Source organism: Halyomorpha halys, unplaced genomic scaffold, assembly GCF_000696795.3.
Source record: "Halyomorpha halys isolate HHAL.00 unplaced genomic scaffold, Hhal_1.1 Scaffold1181.1, whole genome shotgun sequence".
Lineage (NCBI taxonomy): Eukaryota > Metazoa > Arthropoda > Insecta > Hemiptera > Pentatomidae > Halyomorpha > Halyomorpha halys.
Window position 1 is genome coordinate 104,334 of NW_027108517.1, and position 21,562 is coordinate 125,895.

The following is a 21,562-nucleotide window of genomic DNA, read 5'->3' on the forward strand; positions in this document are numbered from 1 at the left end:
AAACTCAGGTCGAAACGTCGGCATAAAATAAATAAATATGGTTTTGTTTATTTATGTTGTTCTTTGCTGACCGCACCCCCCGACAAACTTCTTCAAGCATTAATCTACGGTCAACTATCTAGACCTCAAAACTTTTTTGTCAGATATGTTACTGTTCAAGCAAAGCAGTGATATCTTCATCCCATAAGTATCTATTCCTTTCTTTCTTTTTTGTTCTACATGCTCCAATGACATCAGAAGTATTATCAGAATCGATTCATTAATACCAAATTATAACCCTATGTAGACAGGGAAATTGCGTTGAGGTTTTGGTATCTAATGATATTTCTTAATGCGTTCAATAAAAAAAAAAAAAACAGTAATTCAATATTTGATAATGTATGATGATATAATGGTATAATTTTATATCATATAGACGTTATAACTTTCATCTCATTTTCCAATATTCATTTCTACTATAAATGAGAAGATAGTTGAGGGAGCGGTCAGTGAAGAACACAAATAAGTTAAAATTAAACTCTATACCGCTACAACCCATGAAGGGTTAGGGGTTCAGTACTTTGTAAAGAAGTACAGTTACTAGAACAACGGTTGTGCAAGGAGGTGATTAACAAATAAGTAAAATCTCATTTATTAGTGCCAACATTTCGGCCAGAATTTCAAACCTTCTTCAGGGCTAAGAATAAAAAAACAAGATAACAGCCATAAAGAATAAAAGTAATTACAGAATGATTAGAAAATAATAAAATTATTAACATTATGGATACATAAATAGTGTTGAAAGAAAATGTATAGTCAATGTATTATAAGGAGACAAAGGCTATATGAGAAAACGTAATATTAAAATTAAGAAAGAGGAAAGAACAAAAAATAAAATACGTATGAAAATCTCGTAAGTAAATATATATACTAACTGAAAATTATTTAAAATTAAAGTTATGAAAATATTGAAAAGAATACGTAGATGTTAGCAATTAAATATGTAAGTAAAATAACAGAATTAAATAAATAAAATATAAAGTTATATTATTCAAAAGGAGTGAAGAAATATGAATGAGAAAATCTAGATAGTAAATATGTTATATGTTTAATTGTTTTGTATTGAGATCTTACAAGATTCAAAATGACTAATATGTTTGTTTCATAGATAAAAAAGAGCATTTAATAATTATTTTAGTTTATGTATGAAGATATTCCAGAAGATGGTCTAGTAAGGTACAAAATATTTATTAATAGGTAACATTTCACCCCTCTTTGGAGGGCTTCATCAGGTCTAAACGAGAACACATTGTAAAATATGGCAAGACCATGAGGATATAAATAAAACGTTATGTAAAAAATTATATAAAAAAATTAATAAAAAAAAGTAATAAAGTAAAATAAATATAAATGAATAAAATGATAAATACTGTACTTACTAATAACATATACTGTAATGAGTGATAGAATTGCAAATGTACTGTAGTAATGAAAAGTGATATAATAAAGTGAAATAATTATTAATAGTGAAATGATTATTAACTCTGAAATAATTATTAATAATTAATAAATAATTATTTTACCACTTAGTAGTATTCTATTTATTTATATTTATATTACTTTAGTTTTACTATGGACCTTCCATTCTATGTAAATTCCATTTTTTTTTATATCATATTTTTCACAACTTCATTTGTATTTTCTATGTATATTTATCTTGTTCTTATTTAACCCTGATGAAGCCTTGCAAAGTTATTAGTTATTAATAAATAATTTTTCTTCAACTTTGGTACCTTTCTTGGTTGCCAGTCGGACCATCTTCCTACATCCATTACATACAGTCAATTGATATCTTCCATTATTTTATTTTAGAATGTATATGTTCCTGAAGTGAAGCTAAGCAGGAAAAGGCCCTTCCTGGGTGAACCAGTGGAGATGTGTAGCACGACATTGGGGACAAAGTGCGAAGGGATCAGCGAATTTGATGCAGTTGGAATAAATATTGCCAAAAAGTTAGCCAAGATGGACCCAATGCAGGCTGTTTTTGCCGAGTCTTTGATTAGTGTAATTCTTCGAAAAGGCCTTCTAGAACAGTTAACAGAAGATACCAATGTTTGCAAATGTGAGTGCGGTAAATTCCAAACAATCCAATCCTAGTGATCATCAAATCAATAGATAAAGGAATGATTTCAAATTTCAAAAGAAATCAGTATGTATATAAGTATAGAATAAAAAAAAAAAAATTGTTGGACAATAACACGTCTATTTTTGTTTATTCTTTACTCTTATTACACTTATATTTCTAATGCCAAACTTATTTATTTTTTTGTATATAATTCAATTCATCTTTTTTTTTAATATATTGTTTTTATTATTACTTTGAATTTTATATTGTTTATGTAATAAAAAATATTTGTTATTTTTTATTTTATGTTCTCTCCCGAGTCAAAAATTATTAATTATAATAAAATAAAGTTGGATAACAACTTATCTTCATAAAATGTATAAACCTTAAATGTATATGATTTAAAATTTAAAACCTTGAAACTGAGTTTTTAGCATTAATTCTTCACCAAACTAACTAAAGAGAATAACATTTTAACTTTCTCATGTTTTAGACTCATTTATTAGTTCAAATTAAAAAAATATTTATTTTTTCTTGATTCTATCAAGAAGTGATAATTCTTTCTATTTCCATAGAATGAAAATGCTGTCATATGTTCACAATTGGTTAACATCTGATCAACAAGTTTGTTTATTAATATATATTTTGTAACTTTTAGGATAGTTTAATATATTAATGAACTTATTTCAAGACTTACATTTATTAATTATAATGTATTTAATTTTATTCTGTAAATAAAAATAATCCACCTATCACATTCATAGAATATCAAATAAATAAAATATAAATGTATCAACTTTTTGTATTATGAATTTTATCAGTGTTGGGAATAGTTTGTGTTTAATGCTTTTTGAATCAAACTTTGCCTATTTAATTTTTTACTCCTATAAAACATGAATTTTATCCAAACTCTGTTGGTTGTCAATCGAAGGAACAGAACTTGTTGAAAATGGAAAATCGCAATAAAAAAATATGTAGAACATGGACTTAGGTGATGCCAAGTAAGTATCTCAATGCTGCACAAACAGTATTGCTTTATTAAATGATTATTTAAACTAAAATTATTAAATCTTTTTATAAAGGGGATAACTTATTGGTTATAAAATAACAGAGAAAAGTTTTGAATTAGAATAATTTGTGAATTACTATACGAGTTGGTTTATATTATTACTGTAAGGTTCTAACCTTTATATGACAGAACCACATCCAATTCTTCTGTTGTATTTTAAGACCATTAAACTTTTTGTCTGAAGTTCGACCACTAATATTTTGGTTCTCCCAAAATAAGTGTTTTTAACAGCAAGTTTTATTATTATTAATATTTTTTTTTGGTAGGCTCCACAGACTTTGTAGATCTTTGGTTACCTGAACCAGCATTCTCCACACTGGCTGGTCTTGGGCTACTGCTTTCCAGTTGGTCATGCAGCTCTTTCGCATCTTTGTTCATTCTGTCTATCCATCTGGTTTTTGGTGATACTATAACTATACTGGCATTTATTGTTGTGTAGAGGCGACTCACAGGGAGAAGACTTTTTTTTATTTATTAAAACTGATAAAAGTTATTGTTAAGTGTTATTCAGTTTTTTCCAATTCTCTTAAATTATAATTTCATTTTATAATATTTATTAAAACATCGGTTGACTTACGCAGTCAGGAATATTTCCCCGATTCCTTTTAGCTGATGAATTATTTCAAAGCTTTGATTCCTGTTATCATTCTTTTCTAGAATTGTGTCTAAATAAGAGCACTGAAATATTAGATCTCTATTTGACAATTCAAGCAGTCACTAGATGAGGAAAAGAGCTAAATTATACCACCACCTTGAGAAAATCTTTAGACAACTCTGAAGCCTCAAATGGGGGAAATTGAAACACCAAGTCCCAGTTCTTGTGGAGTTGAATTTGTTTGGATAAATTGCTGTTTAATTAGAGAAAAGCAAATTAAGGATAAAACTCCTTTATTTTTCCACCTGTACTAGATATTACTGTAATTTTGGACTTAAACATTAAATTAAACTTTCAAAGAAAACATAAACAATGATAGACAACAAAAATATATCAGTCTCACTTTTATTTTGGAATGGAACAATATAAAGTTATTTCATCATTTTTCTTTTTAAAAAATTGTCATTATATCTTTATAATTAATTCAATAAATATGAAAATACTTTTCTTTTTTTTTTTTTAAGTTTTGGGTTTTCTTGCATAATAATATATTTATTTGATTATTTAACCAAACTCAATTTTATTAAAAAAATAACACTATTTCTTTTTTATTCGAGTTATTTTGACTAAATTGAGTGAAGATGATTTAGGATATAACATCTCTAAAAAGTCTTATCTAAAAAAAAAGTTTCTCTATTGTTCATGAAGTGATATACCTCTATCTCTAGAAAATAAAATAAAACTGTTTAATCTGGACTTATTATCCCTTAAGTATGAGAGAACTACATCAATTAGATATACGTTTATCTGCCTGTATTTAAAAATGCATACATGCCAATTATAGAACAAATTTTGAATGAATATTGTTAAGTTAGAGACAAATTACTGTTTTTATATAAAAGATTTTGTTTACAAAGATGAGGTTGATTGGTTATTTTGGAGATAAAGAAAGAATAGCTGTATATAAGAAGCTGTAGCAGAGTATTCACAAATTGAAATGGATAAAAAAAATTGAGAGTGCAGAAATAATGAAGAATTTACTAATACAGTTTTAATACAATAGATGTATTGTTCGACAGGTTTGGTTCTCGTATCCAAATATTTACAAAAGAACGCAGAATGGAAACTTAAATGATATAGAGGTGATTTTTTATATTATTATTTGGGAGAAAAAAAGACAAGAAAAGTGACTGGAGAACAAAGTCAGATAGATCATTACAGAAAAAAAGTAAATGAAAATCAAGATCCCTGAGAAAAACATGTAAGAAGAAAAGCAAATTAGGGAACTTCAATAAAGCACAAATCTTCAGAATTTGTCTTTTAAAGACTAGAGGTATCTGCTACCCATTGGAGTATTGCTTCTGAGAATTAAATTTTGCTCTTTAAGAAATAAAGAATTATGTATAAGTAATAATTAATTGGTTATAAGTCCATAATTGTGGAATAACTTAGCTGTCCAATTCATAACCAATAATATCTCCAGAAATAATTCCAAATTAGATAAAGAAATATGAAATTCTGAAACATAATGTTAAATGAAAATGTTCAGATATCAAATCAATGAATGTGAAACTGATGAAATTAAATTCTCAACTAATTATTTACATTTACATATGTCGACATCAATATGTATAATATAGTAGACAAATTAATTGCTCTAAGATTTTGGAACAAATATTACCACATAATTTTTTTTTTACTGAATTGAACTGTATGCTGCTGCAGTCTCAAGGTTTTACAAACACACTTACATAAGGTGACACCTTAACATTTGGCTATCATATGGTATGTTTATATCTACTGTAGAGGTAAACCTGTAATCATCGAGGACCATGCCAGGTTCCAGTAAGATCAATTCATCCAAGGAGTGGATATTTCAAAGGGAAATATTAACAGAAATGTAGATTTTTTATAGATAAATTTTTTAAAATAATAATAATTCTGATAATAATATTTTTTTAACAGACGTATGTAATAGATATATTTTATTATGCACTTAAAAACATTGAAAAAATATATATTATTTACAATATACTAATAAACTATGACAGGAAAGTTATTTTTTAAAAAAAGTTTGCTATTTCCTTTTGTTTTTCAACTTTTATATAATTTTTGAGATCAAAATCTTTCCATTTTTATGATGAGAACATCGATCCATTTCCTTGTCTTTGTTATGTTCTTTTTTTTCTCTCACTAGGCTGGTTAGTCAGTGCAGTTAATGCGTTGCTGGTTGACAAGGGGTTACTCTGTATTATGGAGCGATTTGAATAATGAAATAATTTTAAGATTCCTTTCCGATTTGATTTATTATACATTTTTGAATGTATGAAAGCAGACTTACATCAGACAAAAAAAATATTTAATAATAAAATAAAATAAAAACAGTGAATTTGATTTTTATGTTTACCAGTAGGAGTAGTGGACTTTAAATTTTCCTATGTATTTGAGACTGTAAATAAATTGTTCCAAGCAGCAATTATAATTGGGGGGGGGGCCAAAAAAGTAGGTGTACGTTTCAATGTTTTAGAATATTGATGATATAAAATTATTGGTCTAGAAAATAAAACCATAGTTCCCATTTAAAAATTCTTCTCATAAACATTTTTCAATAAGTAAGCATAATTGTTTGTAGGTTTTGTCTTAAAACTGTGTTAATTTATGGGAAGTATTGGGTAATTTCAGCAGAAATCATTTGTTGTATAAGTGTAGTAAGTGTATATTCTGTCATTGATAAAATAATTTCGTAAGTACTTTATGCTAACAAAATGCTTACTTATTATGGAATTTATGTTTTTATTTGCTAATTCAAAAGCAAATGTAATAATTTTTCAATTATTTATACCAGTGAAAAATGTTTTCTGAACCTAGATTTATTAGATTTTTTTTTTCTATGCTGCTAGTCATCTGTATATGGATCTAAGTCATTTCAGATGTCATTGTAATCTCCTTTTAAGTTTTAGTTATAATCATCTCCCTCTCTCCCCCGAAAAAAAAAATAAAAAAAAAATAAGATAGAAGTCACTATACAATGTAAATGGTGATCTGTAAAAAGTTCTACATATCTATCTATATACATGAAATGTTTTATATATACTTTAAGGGAGAAGACTCATTTCATGTATTATATATGTATGAAGTACTAATTCTATTTTAATGAAGGGTACGAAAAAAATAAAGCATGATGAACTGAAAATGATGAAGTTTCATAATATATATATAAAAATAGCATATATAATAATCCTGTTATTTTTATCATGTTTCTTGGCTTTAATTGACTAATTTAACATAACTTATTTTTACCCACAACAAAGTAGGTACCTATTAGTGCTTCCTTGGTAACAGGTGGGTCTGTCAGACCTGATAATATTATTTGTCTATTTTTATTGGAAAAAATATGATAATGAACATATCATCCATTTAAAATATTATGCATTTATTACAATACTTATTTATCCATTTACCTGGAAAATTTGGTAGACAGCTAAAAAAAAAAAAATAATAATATATAGTTCAGAAAATCAAAATTTTTTTTAAATCTGTAATTTTCAACTTTTGCAGTTAACCTGGAGACCTAAACGGGGAACTAATTTACTTCTGGATAATGAGCGCTTTATCTCAGTACGATCAATAACTGTTTGTGAACTAAAAATATACGAATTTGGCGTTAAATCTTACGTCACACCCTTCAGTGAGCATTGTTGGTCAGCGAGTCTATCAGACTTAGCTGAAAGGAACTTCAAAGGAATTCCACCAACCATCCCCACATCCTGTGGGACACTCCCAAAAAATAAAAGCCTTATAATCATAATATAAACTATTTGTAGATAAGATATGACATTAAACTATAATTTTAATATATTTATAGGTTTGAATTAGTCCTATTAAAAAAATTATCATTAGTTCAAAATTGGTTCACTTAAATTTTATTCAATTTTTTCGCTGTGTTAGTTTTATCGACACTTAAAAATAGGAATGATTTTGTTGTAAAATCATTTTAATTTATACGTAGTATAAATATAAAAATGCAAATATTGAATCCAAATATTTTTAAACAAAGAAATTTCCTTATCATGAGACTTCGTTATATGGAAATTAAACCAGTTGTATAATTTAAATGAAATGTACTACCAATAAAGGACATAAATATTGTTAATTGTCTCACTGATCGGCCTGTCGTACTGTGGGTTAGATTAATGATCTTATGTTTTAAATGATTTTTTATAAATAATGTAACACTATGTACCCAGTGAACATTTTTATGTTTTATGAACAATGATACTAAGATAATTGAAAATAAACTTTAATTCTGAATAAAAATAGAAAAGGAAATAAAATATTTACACAAAAAAATTATGGGTTATATTATAAAATTGTGTAAAATATATATCAAAATGAAAATGATACAGTTCTTTTGTTTCATTTAAAATTTTAAAAAATCGATCAAACTTATAAATTGCCAAAGTTAGTTAGGACCTTCTTGGTCTAAGTTTACTTATAATTACTTTCAAAACCCAATATTGGGAGGATTCAACCTACTTTTTTTATAATCAGTAGAAATTTTGCTCAATTCTTCTAGTAAAGCTATTTCTAATCTTACTTAATGGAAATATTATATTTCCTGATTAAATTTTTGTTACTGGGTTATCCCGAAGATGCTCCAAAAGGTATTATATTGATAGGTGATGGGGAAGGGGTCGGGGAGGGAGGCTTAAATTGTTTTTAGTATTCAATTTTTTGATTTTTTATTTGATCTATTCCGTAGACTGTGGGTTACTTTGTGACCCAGTATGTAGGATGACCTCAGTAGAAAAAGTAAATCCAGTCTGTTTTATTATCTTTTGAATACATCCAATTAAATATAAAATAAAACCTTTTTTTTTTCTCATATGTACCTCTACTGAAGCAAAGCAGCGACACTTGTTTTAAAATTTTGTCTCAAAATTTCAAAAAAAGGAATGTTCATAATACTAATATAATATTAACTTCCAATCCCATCAACGGAAAACTAATATCACTCCCATGTTTTAGATTGGCATAAAAAGCTTATTTTTTTCAATTCTCCTCGCTCCCTTTTACAAAAAATTGTCCATCAGGTTCAAATATATTAAATTTAGATTCTTCTGCGAACATGACTCTCTTCCAGAAAGATATTTAACAAATTCAATCAGTTCCTTTTGATTTTTTGACATAACATTTTTCTTTAAGATTTTTCCTAGCAACTGTCCCCTTAAACTAGATTAATAGCATTAATTTGGGTATTATTTTTCCTTGATTGAAAATACAACTCTAACTAGGAATTGAAAAAAAAAATTATTACATCTTGGATTTTGGTTTAGAATTATTTTATTTCCTTTGAATTTTATTATCATATGCTGAACTGTCAGATCACTTCTGACCATTTCATCTTCATGCCTAAGCAACTCCCATCCTACTAATGATTAATAATTGATCCTCTTTTATAGTTGAGTGGACTCCCACTAAGGAATTATCAACTTAAACACAATGGAATATTAATCAAAACTAATTATTCTTTCTGATCGTACAATTATAAATGATGAAGGAAAAAGAAATTCTAAAAATCATTTCAATAAAAACAGTATGGTTTATCATTTTCATTTTGATATATCATTTATTGAGTTTTATAATTTATCATGTAAGATTTCATTTTTAATATTAAATATCTATTTATCTTCTTTTTAAATGCAATAAAATTCTTATATGATGAAGATATAGTTTTAATTTCCTTTAATAATCCGGGGAATAAAATAAATTTTATATAGTTTTCTTTTGGTTTATCAATTTAGCCTTGAGCCACTATTTGTTTTATGTGAAAATGACCTCGGGTTATTCTCCAAAAAGTTCTATTCTATAAATGCATTTATTTCATCTTGACATGACCCTTATGTTTATGAATTCAAAGAAACCGGTTCCTTGGGAAGGTGCCGTTGTAGGGTGCTGCTCCCCCGCGGCGGCGGACGAAATGAGTCCCTTTTACTAACAGGCGTCAGCCGAGTGCGGAGTCATAAGCTACTTGGCTGGCTATCGGTACGGTTGTAGAAACACGTTCCTGGATACACAGTGTTACATGTTTCAGTGTTACCCCGATGTATTTTATTTATTAGCTAGTACAAGTTCTATTTGAGTGTTGTTTTCTGTGCGGTGTGTTTCTATCAGATTATTAAAGCCGATATTAGAGTGCCGGTGCCCGCCTAAGCTGCAACATGGCCGACAGAGATACAAAAGTGGACCGGTCAGACCCTGATTTTAAGTATTTGTCTGTCGACAGGAACGCTTTTAACGACCCGGCGACCCAGGCAGAGTGGACACAGAAACGCCTGGTATGGGTACCCCACGAATCGAACGGCTTCGTTGCGGCCGGTATCAAAGGGGAACGAGGAGACGAAGTAGAAGTCGAAATCGTCGAAACTGGCAAGAGGCAATACGTCCCGAAAGATGATATTCAAAAGATGAATCCTCCCAAATATGACAAAGTCGAAGATATGGCAGAATTGACTTGTCTCAATGAGGCTTCTGTCTTGCACAACATCAAAGACAGATACTACTCCGGGCTCATTTATGTGAGTACCAAAAAGTTTTAGCTAATATTCATACTATAAGTAGTCTGGAAATTGATAAGAAATTTTCTTTAGGCTTATTAAAGTTTATAGGCCTACAATATTATATTAATCACAACTAACTCTAAAAGGAAAAGCTCAAAGTTAGGTTTTAGTAATCGAGTTAACCAATAATTGCTGCTATCACCAGAATGTTAAGATAACAGGTAATTACTCATAACTGCCAAGAGGGCCTAAAACCTCCCAAACTGTTTGCCCCTATTTGAGTAAACCTGCCGCGCTGGTTACAATATCCCTTTAACGTATTTAGCAAGCCGCTTTGTTGATGTCTAGTTTAAAACTACCATTCAGTTCAGTTTTCAATTTTATAAATCATGAATATCGTACAAGAAGTTGTAAACTAGTTCATTTTTATATTCATAACCTGAATTGTTTCTAACATCTGATATACTCCATGATGGATGGTACTCAGCTGTAATTGTTTTCAAACCATCTGTTCAAAAGAATAATTTAATATTTTCTTGTTATAATAATGTTACCTGTGCAAGAATACAGATCAATCTTAATAAAAAAAAATAAAATTACATTAATTTATTGAATTTTGATCTTTAAAAAGTTGATGTTAAAGGTTTTTTAAAAAAAATATTTATCATCAAAAAGTCACTTGTAATTTTTATTTATTCTCTGCATGGTTTTAACAGTAGTTTTGGTTGTAATTGGTAGTCTAATTTTATTGATACATAATATTGTATTTTCTATTCTTTATTTCATGACATTCTGATATGAAGTCATAAGTTATTTTCACCAAAATCTTAGTAATTTACTTGTACTTTTTGAAATGGTAAGTATGTATATATATCTTTGTCTCGGAGATAAGTTATCATTCGGAAAAAATGATACTTTTAGGCCTTATCATAATATATATTAGTAATTTGGTATTTCAAAGTGCATGATAACAATTAACGATGAATCTAAGTTATTAACATTTTTCCAATATTAATAAAAATACATAATAAGTTGAGACATGTTTGCATACCACCCATCAGTATTTTCCATCTAATGTACAGATTATTGATTTATACATAAATATAAAATATACTTTTTTAAATGTACAAGGTTCATTGTCTAATTCATATTTTGAACAAATTAATAGTATTCCATATTTGTAATCTATGGATATTAAGTTGTGATTATGACTCAATTGACTAAATGACATGACTAAAATATGTGAAAATAAAATAGTAATTTTTTTTTTAAAAATGTGTTTGTCAAAAGAATACACAAGTTTATCTTTATTTTATTATTTTGTCTTTTCATATCATATTTTCACTTGGATGATAAGGGAAAACAATTTCTGTTTTTATTGTCAAGTTTACAAAGCAATACACCCAGTTGGATTATATTTTTAATTTATCTTTTGAAGTTAATTTCATCCAATAAATATTTTAATATGATGTGACTTTTTTTTCTGTTGAAAATGAAAAAGCTTTGTTTGTGTCGTACTATGGATCAGATGGATTTGTGTGTTTACATTATGGATATGAAGTGTTAACACTAAGGATTTGTTATGTAGTTTTTATATTCCTTTTTTATTAGCCATTCCAGGAGTTCAGAAAACTATCAATGAATCTTAACATAATATATGACGATATTCCGATGACGATATATTTAATTAAAAAATCTTGGTATCAATTCCTCCATGGAAGATATGAGAACTTGTGAGACATTAAGCCATGGATGGTGTAGGCCACACCTCGACTCCCAAGGTCGCCAGGTTCTTCCCCCTCCTTAGTTCTCTGGAGTTCTTAGGGTCTCTTCTTCCGAGTCATCCTCCTCTTTCTCTTTCATTAAAATTCTATCTCCTCCCGTTCTTCAGAATTTTTCTTGCCCTAAGAAGAGACTACTAGCGGGAGATGAGAATGCTGGCCAAGGAAGGTGTTGATATGAAAAATATGTACATGTCTTGATATTTATCATTACAAAACAATGGCACCCAAAATACACTTGGGGAACGTCTATTGCAACGTATTAAAATCTATGATTAGTGTTTGGTATATATACCAAAAAAGCAATTAAACGTAAGATAAAAAATTAAAATTTATTATGTGTTGATAGATGTTACCTGTAAAGTAATTCATTATCCCATATTTTCTTGTCATTCTTGTTATTATTTTTAATTGTCTGACGGCCATTATCTTCCAGGTGTTCCGTTTCGTAAGCGAAGCATTCTATTTCCAAAAAAGGTTATGTTTTGTAAACATGGCTTTCGAACTATAATCATATGCATGGAGAACAGCTGTTAGGTTTTACGATTCAAAAAAAAAAAAAAAGAGTCGATTATGCAATAAATTACATGTTTAATAAATATCAAGCTCGACGCCATGTGTTGCCGATTATAATCTCGAATAATATGAGGTTGTATATTTTTCATTTGGTTGTTAGGGACGGTCTGAAATTATTCTAGCCTACATACGCGAAGGACACCGGCACTGACCCCGAAGCCTTGTAAGGCTCTGCTGGAAGGCCTTATAAGGACTGTATGGTATTGCTCAAGGGTCATTATTGAGCCCCATGCCCAAATCTGTATTCGGCGCCCCCTGGTGTTGTAATATCTGGCGCCGCCGACAGATGGTCCTCCGATCAGCTGATTTTAAGTTGAGCCGTTATCCATTCCATAATTGTAGCCCTGCTGTATGTTTGATCGATTTGTTTAAATTATCGAAGAAAGCTGTTAGCTGTTGATGGTGGCAATTTAATCGTCTCTCTCTCTCTCTCTCTCTCCACTCACTTAACAAATTGTCTTTAAAAACCATAATCAAAGGTGCTTCCGTTTAACAGTCTTGATATTTTTCTTGGGCTTCTAGTGGTTATGAATTAATACGATATTTTTATTCTGGTTTTAAAACATTGTTTTAATATATATTTTTTATATTTCAATTATTTTTGTGTTTTAGGTATCCCTTTACCTTTTTTTATTTCCAGGTGGTTGTTGATATGTATGGTTTATTATTATTAATACTCCGTGTATATCTTAATACCTATTATCCTGTTTTTTTTTTTTTAGTATGTTCAAATTTTCTTTACCCTCAGCCCTCTACTCCTATTAGTAATTATATAGGAGGACCTTTCCAGGAATAGTGACAGTGAGATGGTAATCCCAGTGGCGTAACAGGCCCTCAATTGATATTCCTGGAGAACCTTGCATGTAGAAAGAACATTTCACTTTTCAAGTTCAGCCCTAATATTTTGTCTTTATGTTCTTATAGGTTTCCTAACAGATAGTTATGGATCTTAAATAATCTTCATTTGTGTTGCTGTAATTTAATTGCTTACTCAGATTTCTACTTTACAAAATTTCGTAATAGGCTCTTATTTTGTGGAATATCGTCAAAAATATTCCTTTTGCAAGAACAATAAAGTTGAATGAATTTCAAGTAACTTTCATTTCAGTCCGTAAAACGTTTCAACTTGTAATTCTAATTTTTTATTAAATTTAAATATAGTTAATCAGAACAATGATTGAAGAGTTTTCCATTGAAAGTTAATTTATCCACTTCTGAAGAATTAATTTTTTTTTATTTTGACAAGTTCAAATTCTATATCAAAAACGTCTTCAGTATTTCAAAATTAAATTTTTCCTTTGTCCTTGTTAGTGATTTTTTTTTCAAAACAAATAAAACAATTTAAATAAAAATTTAAGTTTCCTCCATGTATTGCTCCCACTTTCTATAAGTGGATTAAAAAAATTTTTATAGAAAAAACTCAAAGATTAAATGTAAATCACATATTTCAAATATAAAACATAGATTACGAAGAACTGATTAAAAAAAATCCACTACTAAACTAATAAAAAATAAGTGGTTATTATTTGGTTATAATTAAATTAATATTAAATAAATAAATCCTTCGTTCTATGTTCACCCGGTTTGAATTTTATATTAGAACTTTTTAGTAATTTAATAACTTCAACTTGAACATCTTTTGTTATAAATTGTTCTCCCAAATATCACTTTTTAATTTTTAAAAAATGGAGAATTTTTGAAGAACTGTTTCTCAGAACGTAATTTTAGGATAGAGTTCATTTCTGTCCCAATTTGTTTACAATTTTATCCTTAAAAATGGAAACCACTACTTGTTCTGTCAGCCGCGTAGTTTAGGATTGTTTATTAAATGGCAATTGAAAAATAGAGATAGCTTAAAATCCGAAATATCCTAGTTTCTAGGATTAAAAGCAAACTTTATCGAGTAACCCCCGATTTTTATTTATTTAGAAGTAATCGATATGATCATTCTTCACTATTACCTAAAACTGTCTGGCAGATTGTAATTTCTATTAATAAATAGAAGTTTATATATAAAATAAAAATAAAAAAGTAGTAATCAAAATTTTACATCTCGAATCCAGACAAAAAATTCGTTCTTACAGGTAAATTAATACATGGGATTTTTTTTTTAGAAATTAGGATCTCTCTTAAGGTAAATGATTCATAGTGCTCTGTTGCTAATTACTGAGGTATACATTTCTGCTGTAGTCCATCATTTTACCTATTATTATTACATATTACCTTATATCCCTTACTGTAATATGTAATAATAATAATAACAACATTAAATAGGTAAGTAAACGTTTTAAAAGCTGTCTCCCGGGACATCGGTCTCCGCTGATCTCTTTTATTAGACACAAGTAGAATTTTTATTTATTTATTTTTTCTAAACATGTATTCGTTTGAATAAATATAATTCATTAAATATTATATTTGTATTGACTTTTTGATGCTATATTTTGTTGAATGACTTTTTATTTCTTTGGCAATTATATATTTGTCACCAAAATCTTTATTAGTAACCCCAGTACTCTTTTTGCCGCCGCCGTGTTGCGAAGTAGGAAGGGCTTTGTCCGTTAGGAAGAGGGAAATGAGCCTGTTTTTGCCAAGTCAGCGAGTCGTGGCTATGCAGCGGCTCTGCTGACTAGGGAAACTGGTTTCGTCAACGTTTTCTTAAGTTAATGTATTCAGTCCTTATTATTGTCAACTTTATTTATATCAATATTTTATCACTTGTTGTGTTAACGGATTCGTTAATACAACTTTGATTCCTTCTTAGGATTCTGTTTTAGTTAGTTTTATTTTCAATAATTATCAAGGAGGGAACTTGACTCCGCAATTGGCCGGGGCAGAAACCCGGTGGTTAGAATTGTTTCTGACCCTTCCCTTTCTCCTCACCTCCTTCCTGCCTTAATGAAAATTCACTATTAGAGTATAAAAACAATGCCAGGTTTTTGCACAATCATGGGCACCCAATTATAGAGGCTGGGTGTGCTAACGTTCAGAATATATGGACGCAACTGATTCGTAATTTTGTTTTGTAGAATTAGTTGAATCAACTCATTCAATTTTCGACCACCTACTCATCTCAGATCTCGAACACGGGTCTGGAAGACACAGTCCTTATTCTGCTGTCTGATTTTGATTATGCATTTATACTAATTAATTCAATTATAAATAATTCATGTGTCAGTAGTCTTTGTGTGGATTGGGTTTTATTTTAATATTTTTCATACTTGTTTTCTTAAATATTAAATTATCCTCCCAAAAGTAAGATTTCTTATAGAATATCTGTACAGCTGTATCCCATGAATGGGTTAAGGGTTCATTACTTTGTGAGGAAGTACTGTTACTATACCAATGGTTGTACAAGGAGGTGATTTGGTAAAAATCACGCTCGGGCGCCAGTTTCCCCCAATTAAGGGGCTGTGTGCGTCCCAAAGGGTTCTCTGAACCCACAGGGCTGACTCATGGCCACAGTGAAATAGAAAATAATTATCTACTACAGTCACTACAGATAGTAGTCTTCACTTACAGAGGTACTCGGCCCCTCTTTCAGAAGTTATGTTGGTAATTTGCTAATTATGTACTAATTTTTCTATCATCGTTGTCTTCAGGATAGGTCTTGTCTACAGTCGCTCATTATTAACACGTTTTATAGAAAACGTAATGAATACATGTAAGTATTTTTCGCTTTGTAGATTCGGAAACACGAAAAGAAAATAATCAATTATTGTTAGTTAAAATATTTCTACATGGAATTGTCGATTATGTTGGCCTGCCTGTTTAAAGATGGCAACAATGGAGCTCGCTGTCCTTCACTACGCGTCGGAGGATACTTTTTTTTTCGAAGCTGACGTTTGCAAGAGCGACATGCTTAAGATCTTTGAAACTGATCCACAGTCTTATAAGAAAGAAATAAGTTTTAGGATGGAGAATCACCAGCACAAGAAAAAACGCCTTAGCTTCATCAGGCTGAATGAAGACAAGATACAAACATAACAAATAATACACTAGTTAGGCTATAAGTTATTTAAAAATATAAAGATGAAAATAAACGAAGTAGTTAGAAATTATACAATAATTATTAATAAAAAAAATAATAGGAGTGGGTACCTCATTGATAAGTCAATGGACTACAAATCCAAGGACTCGGGTTCGAATCCGGCTGTGGCAGATAATTATTATCTGTTATCTGTCCCGTTGAGTCAGCCCTGTGGGTTCAGGGCCTTCGGGGTCCACCTGGTCTCACAAAGTAGGTACCCTTAATTGAGAAAAAATCTGACGGTCGAGTGTGATTCTGACCAAATCAGCTCCTTGTACGTTGGTCTAGTTGCACTACTTTCTTACTAAGTACTGCACCCTTGATTCTCCATTTTTTTAAAATAACAAAATAGAACATTTATTCTTTATCAATTATTTATATTTATATTCTTCTAATTTACCTTGATAATTTTGATACATATCTTTCTATGTATATTAATACAGTTATCATATTTTACAACGTTAGTATCTCGTTTCCATTTAGCCCTGCAAAGTGGCTCATAAACATTATTTTTCTGTTGTTTTGAGTACCTTTTTATTCCGCTAACCCGGACCTACAGTTAATTTCATACGGTAAATTTTCGAATCCAATTTATCTATTTTGAATTAGCGTTGATATGTCCACCAGCCTCTGAATCGTTTAACCTCTGAAACCTTTAATCGCTTAAAAAATATATTTTTGGAAAATTTCACATTAAAAATGTGTTTAAGTACCGGTTGCAATATCACGGTTTCAACTGCGATTACTTAATTATGGTGTAAAATCAATGATTACACGTTGCACTAGAAAAGTTAACCTTCAAGTCTGACGTTAAAGCTTATCGACCAATGGTATCCTGTTAAACCGAGATTTTAAGCAAATCTACGTTTAAGTAGGTAACCATATAAGGAACCTTCCGTAGTTCCAGTTAGATCTGTTATCTATCGAATTTGATGAAGAATTTTTCCAGCAATTTCAATGGCCAAAAGTGCCTGTTCAATTTTAAATTTAATTAAACGAACAATTTCTAATATTAGCGATAGGAATTGAGAAGTTGGGCCATTGTCTCAATTTCAGGTATCCTTGGTAACCTGGTTAACAAAACTGTAGATCTGAATCAGTTCGCTAAATTACCGGAATTCTATTTAACTCTTGGACTGATCTAAGTTATACAAATCTTAGTTTTACTGTTAGTGGCCCTTAGAGATGAGCTGAGGATTCTTGAGCGCTTAAGTCAGAACACATTCTTAAGATTCCTTATCATGACTCAGCTGGCGTCTTATCTAAACCAGCAGTTGTGGATTAGAACGACAGATTTATGGAGAGATTACGAATTTACTGCATGACTACAATTATTAATTTGTGCCTGACTGCGTTATTCTCACTAATCATAGTCCACACATTCAGTCATAGAAATTGGAAAATTAAAAAAAGGCTTAGAGAAGCTGAAGGTTCGATGCCCATACCACCAATCGTACTCTACGTATGTCTGACTAGTGACGTTCCTCTAAACCCAAATCTACTAATCGGTCTTTACTCCATCCTCCCATCTGCGTTTCGGTCAACCTCTCGGACGTTTACCCCTGCGTTCAGTATTTATTAACATTTTAGAAGTCCGTTAGTTACTTAGAACCTAAAGCTTTCTCGCCTATATTATTCGCCACAATGCTATAAACTGAATTGTATTTACCGGATGCAGTTCTCTCAGTTCAGCGTTGTGTAGCCTTTTAAATCCTCCCGTTAACACATCTTATTTCGGTCCCAATATTTTAAGTAATACTTTATTTTAAAAAACCTTAAGGCTTTGTTCTTCCCTTATTGTAAGATGCCACGTTTCGCATCCAGAAAGATAATAGTTTTGTAAATTCTTGCTTCTACGTTTTTGGAACCGAATAGGCGAATTAAATAATTTCGAAATAGCAAGCTTTTCCCGCATTTAACCCTGTTTTTCCCCTCGTCCATTCGGTTTTTTCTGGTTACCGTAGAACCTAAATACTTAAACCTATCTACTTGTGCAAATATCTATTTCAGTCTTAAGCGTTGAAATGTTTCATGGAACATAATGAGTACGCATAAAAAATTAATTAAATTTAAAAAAAAGTAACATTGGGCCAATATTAGCATAGATTCAATGAACAATATTCGTATTGTACAGCAATAAGGAGAGTGGTGTTGGTGTTTCTCCGGGCTTTGTTTACTGATATAACTAATAATTAATTCAAACAATAAACCATTATGTGTCTAATAATTAGTTGTGTTTTCTGTATGCAACTCAGCAAAAATTATTTCGCTAACAACTTTTAACATGTTATATAAAATGTTCGGCCTGGAATTATTGTATTTGGCCGGTGGCTAGGATTTTATTTTTGTGAGAATTGACTCGAAAATGATGTTGTTTTTCTTGAAATATTTCCGTTCTAATCATCTTCTAAAAATAAGAAAGTTGGCAGAGACGGTAGTAATCAGTCTTGTCCCGCCTATCTCCTTATCAGGTTTAACTTGATACCTGTTATCTATAGAAAGTTGAAGATTGCAGGTATCATTATCTATAATGATATTTTTTTTCTTTTTAGCAATATTTTTTTAAAGTCCGAATCGGTATTTGATTATTTCTTTGGTTTCTAGATGGCTAAATAGGTTATCGTGCTTAACAATTTGTACGATTTTTGAGTGAACAATATGCTAAATCAGCTATATTGTCATTTGCTAATGTTTAGTTCTGTAAAGAAGTTTTATGATTTCATTTCCTTTCCATTCCATTTATCCTGAAGTTACCTTAGGTTTTCGTCTCCAATTTAAATTCTTCGGCAAGTTGTGTAAATTCTATCTCGACACCGGACAAACGGTTATGCTTGATAATTGGAGAGACCATCTTTCGCTACAGAGGTCACTATCAATTATCAAGATCTAAGAGGCCAGTTGGCAGTAGTGACGTATGTTAGCCCACGCCTCCTGCGCGCACACAGACACTTCGTTAGCCTGTCCATGTCTTTCGCTGCATAACTTGTTTTGCCGATTTATAAGGCTACTATTTGTGTCACGCGGTTTTGCCTATGTTAAATTTGTATTATACATGTCTGTTTCATACACATGATGAATAGATGACCAGTTGCATATTAGCACGTTGGATACAAATACATGTTGACTCGTAATATAAGTTAATACTTTGTTTACATTATTAATTCATCTCAGAGTGACCTCGTTGTATTCTTACTTGTCATATTTGTGCAGCTACGAATTTCATAGCTGCTCCAAAAAGAAATTTAGCAATGTTGTAAACTAGGAGCCATCTCGTAGTTGCCAATCTTATGTGTGAACTGAATAACATTCGAGATTTATAATAAAACAAAAGCACCATAGTACGATTTATTGGTGCCAATTTTTCAGTGGTTGCAAATTATTGTTGTACAAACATAATCAAATTCAATGGCGGTACAGATAATAACTCCTTCCGTTCAAAATAATTCTTAATTTAATCGCTGTTTAGTCCCATTTCTTGTTAATATTTTTAAGGAACTTGATCAACACGGTAATAAAGTTATTAAATTTTAATCTCCGATTTTATTTACAAAAATAACATATCGTTCCAGAATAATTTCAAATTTGTTGAGAAAGTTTGTGCTGTGCCTTAGCTTCTGTGGGTATAAAGTTACCATGACAATGATTACAATACAAACACGTACTTATGTTTATCGTCAAGCGGTTTATTATGTCTATAGTTTCTGTCTTCAGTGACTGGAATTAAAAAACCTAAACTCTGATCTATCTGGCGTAAAATGTTTTCAAATCAGATTAGGATTTCTTGAAATTAGGGCGTTTAAATAAACAAACCCTTTGTTTTTGTATTTATTCGTATAAACAAAGGTTGTTCAAGTGTTTTATGACAATACAAATCAGGATTTGTTCCTTATACGTAATAAACCTAAAAATTGTTATTAAACACTATTCCAGTTATGCCTAATAAATAATAATGAAAGGATTAGCGAACCCGAAGGTTCAATGCCGATACCAATAATTGCTATTGACGCAAACCTCCCATCTATGCTTCGGTATACCTCTGACATACACTTGTCGGATCAGTGTTTCTTAACTAGCGATACGTTCCTTACTAAACCCAACAACCTTGCATGTCCATACTATTTGCCGCAATGTTATCTCCTGCATTATATTTACCTGATACCTGCAATCGATTGTGTTCTCTGGTTTACCCACCCTTCTTCGGTCCAAATATATTAAGTAATATTTTCTAAAACCTTAAGGTGCTTTTCTTCCCTTAGAGTGAGTAGCCACAAATTATTATCCTTCCTACTGTGCTATACGGATGCGAGTATAGCACAGTAGGAAGGATAATAATTTTCATTTTTTTTTATCTAGTTACTCTAGACCATAAATATTTAAACCTCTCTGTGCAAAGGTATTTCTTATCTAGTATAAATGTGTTTACAGCACTTTACAAACATTTATGGTTGTTGCATTCCTCAAGGTGTATCCTTTGCCTTGGACTAATGCACCTATTCCGTTGGTTCTCCTGATCCCGGCGATAGCATGCGCCCTTCTGGAGTGCCCTAGAAGGGTCAGATGCCATGAAGCGCTGCTATTCCTGTAGCGCTCCATCGGCACCCCCTTATAGACGGTCCCCGAACCCCGATATAGATACCCTATAGATAGTACACGGTCTATTTGTGCCCCTGCTGCGGATACGTGAAAGAGCTCACTGAAGAACCATTCCAAAGACTATTTACGTCACGGCGATGCCCCTGTCCAGACAGCATTGTTGCACTGTGCATTTATTGGCAAGGTCTCCGTTTCTTTAGAGATATTTATTTGCAAGATATTGAAGAAATTATTATTTTCCTCTAAGCATTTGTTAA

The 21,562-nt window shown here is 30.5% G+C and overlaps 2 protein-coding genes and 1 long non-coding RNA gene across 4 annotated transcripts in view; 2 read left to right on the top strand and 1 right to left on the bottom strand.

Annotated features, from left to right (window-relative positions):
* Positions 1-2,285, top strand: part of LOC106688700 (uncharacterized) — a 10,750-nt gene extending 8,465 nt beyond the window's left edge. For both annotated transcript variants that reach the window (XM_014433278.2, XM_014433277.3), the window contains exon 3: positions 1,852-2,285. In XM_014433278.2, the coding sequence (XP_014288764.1) occupies positions 1,852-2,136 (285 nt within the window). In that variant the 3' untranslated portion in view covers positions 2,137-2,285. The remainder of the gene's footprint in view (positions 1-1,851) is intronic.
* A 649-nt stretch (positions 2,286-2,934) lies between these two features.
* Positions 2,935-21,562, top strand: part of zip (myosin heavy chain 10) — a gene marked incomplete in the record, with an annotated part of 188,082 nt that continues 169,454 nt past the window's right edge. Inside the window, 2 exon segments of the mRNA XM_067046836.1 lie at positions 2,935-3,105; positions 10,055-10,346. Of these exon segments, the coding sequence (XP_066902937.1) occupies positions 3,086-3,105; positions 10,055-10,346 (312 nt within the window).
* On the bottom strand, positions 11,987-12,610 carry LOC106688702 (uncharacterized). Its single transcript, XR_001344354.2, has 2 exons — positions 12,466-12,610; positions 11,987-12,358 (listed from the first exon to the last, which is right to left on the bottom strand). It is a non-coding gene; the product is annotated as an uncharacterized lncRNA (long non-coding RNA).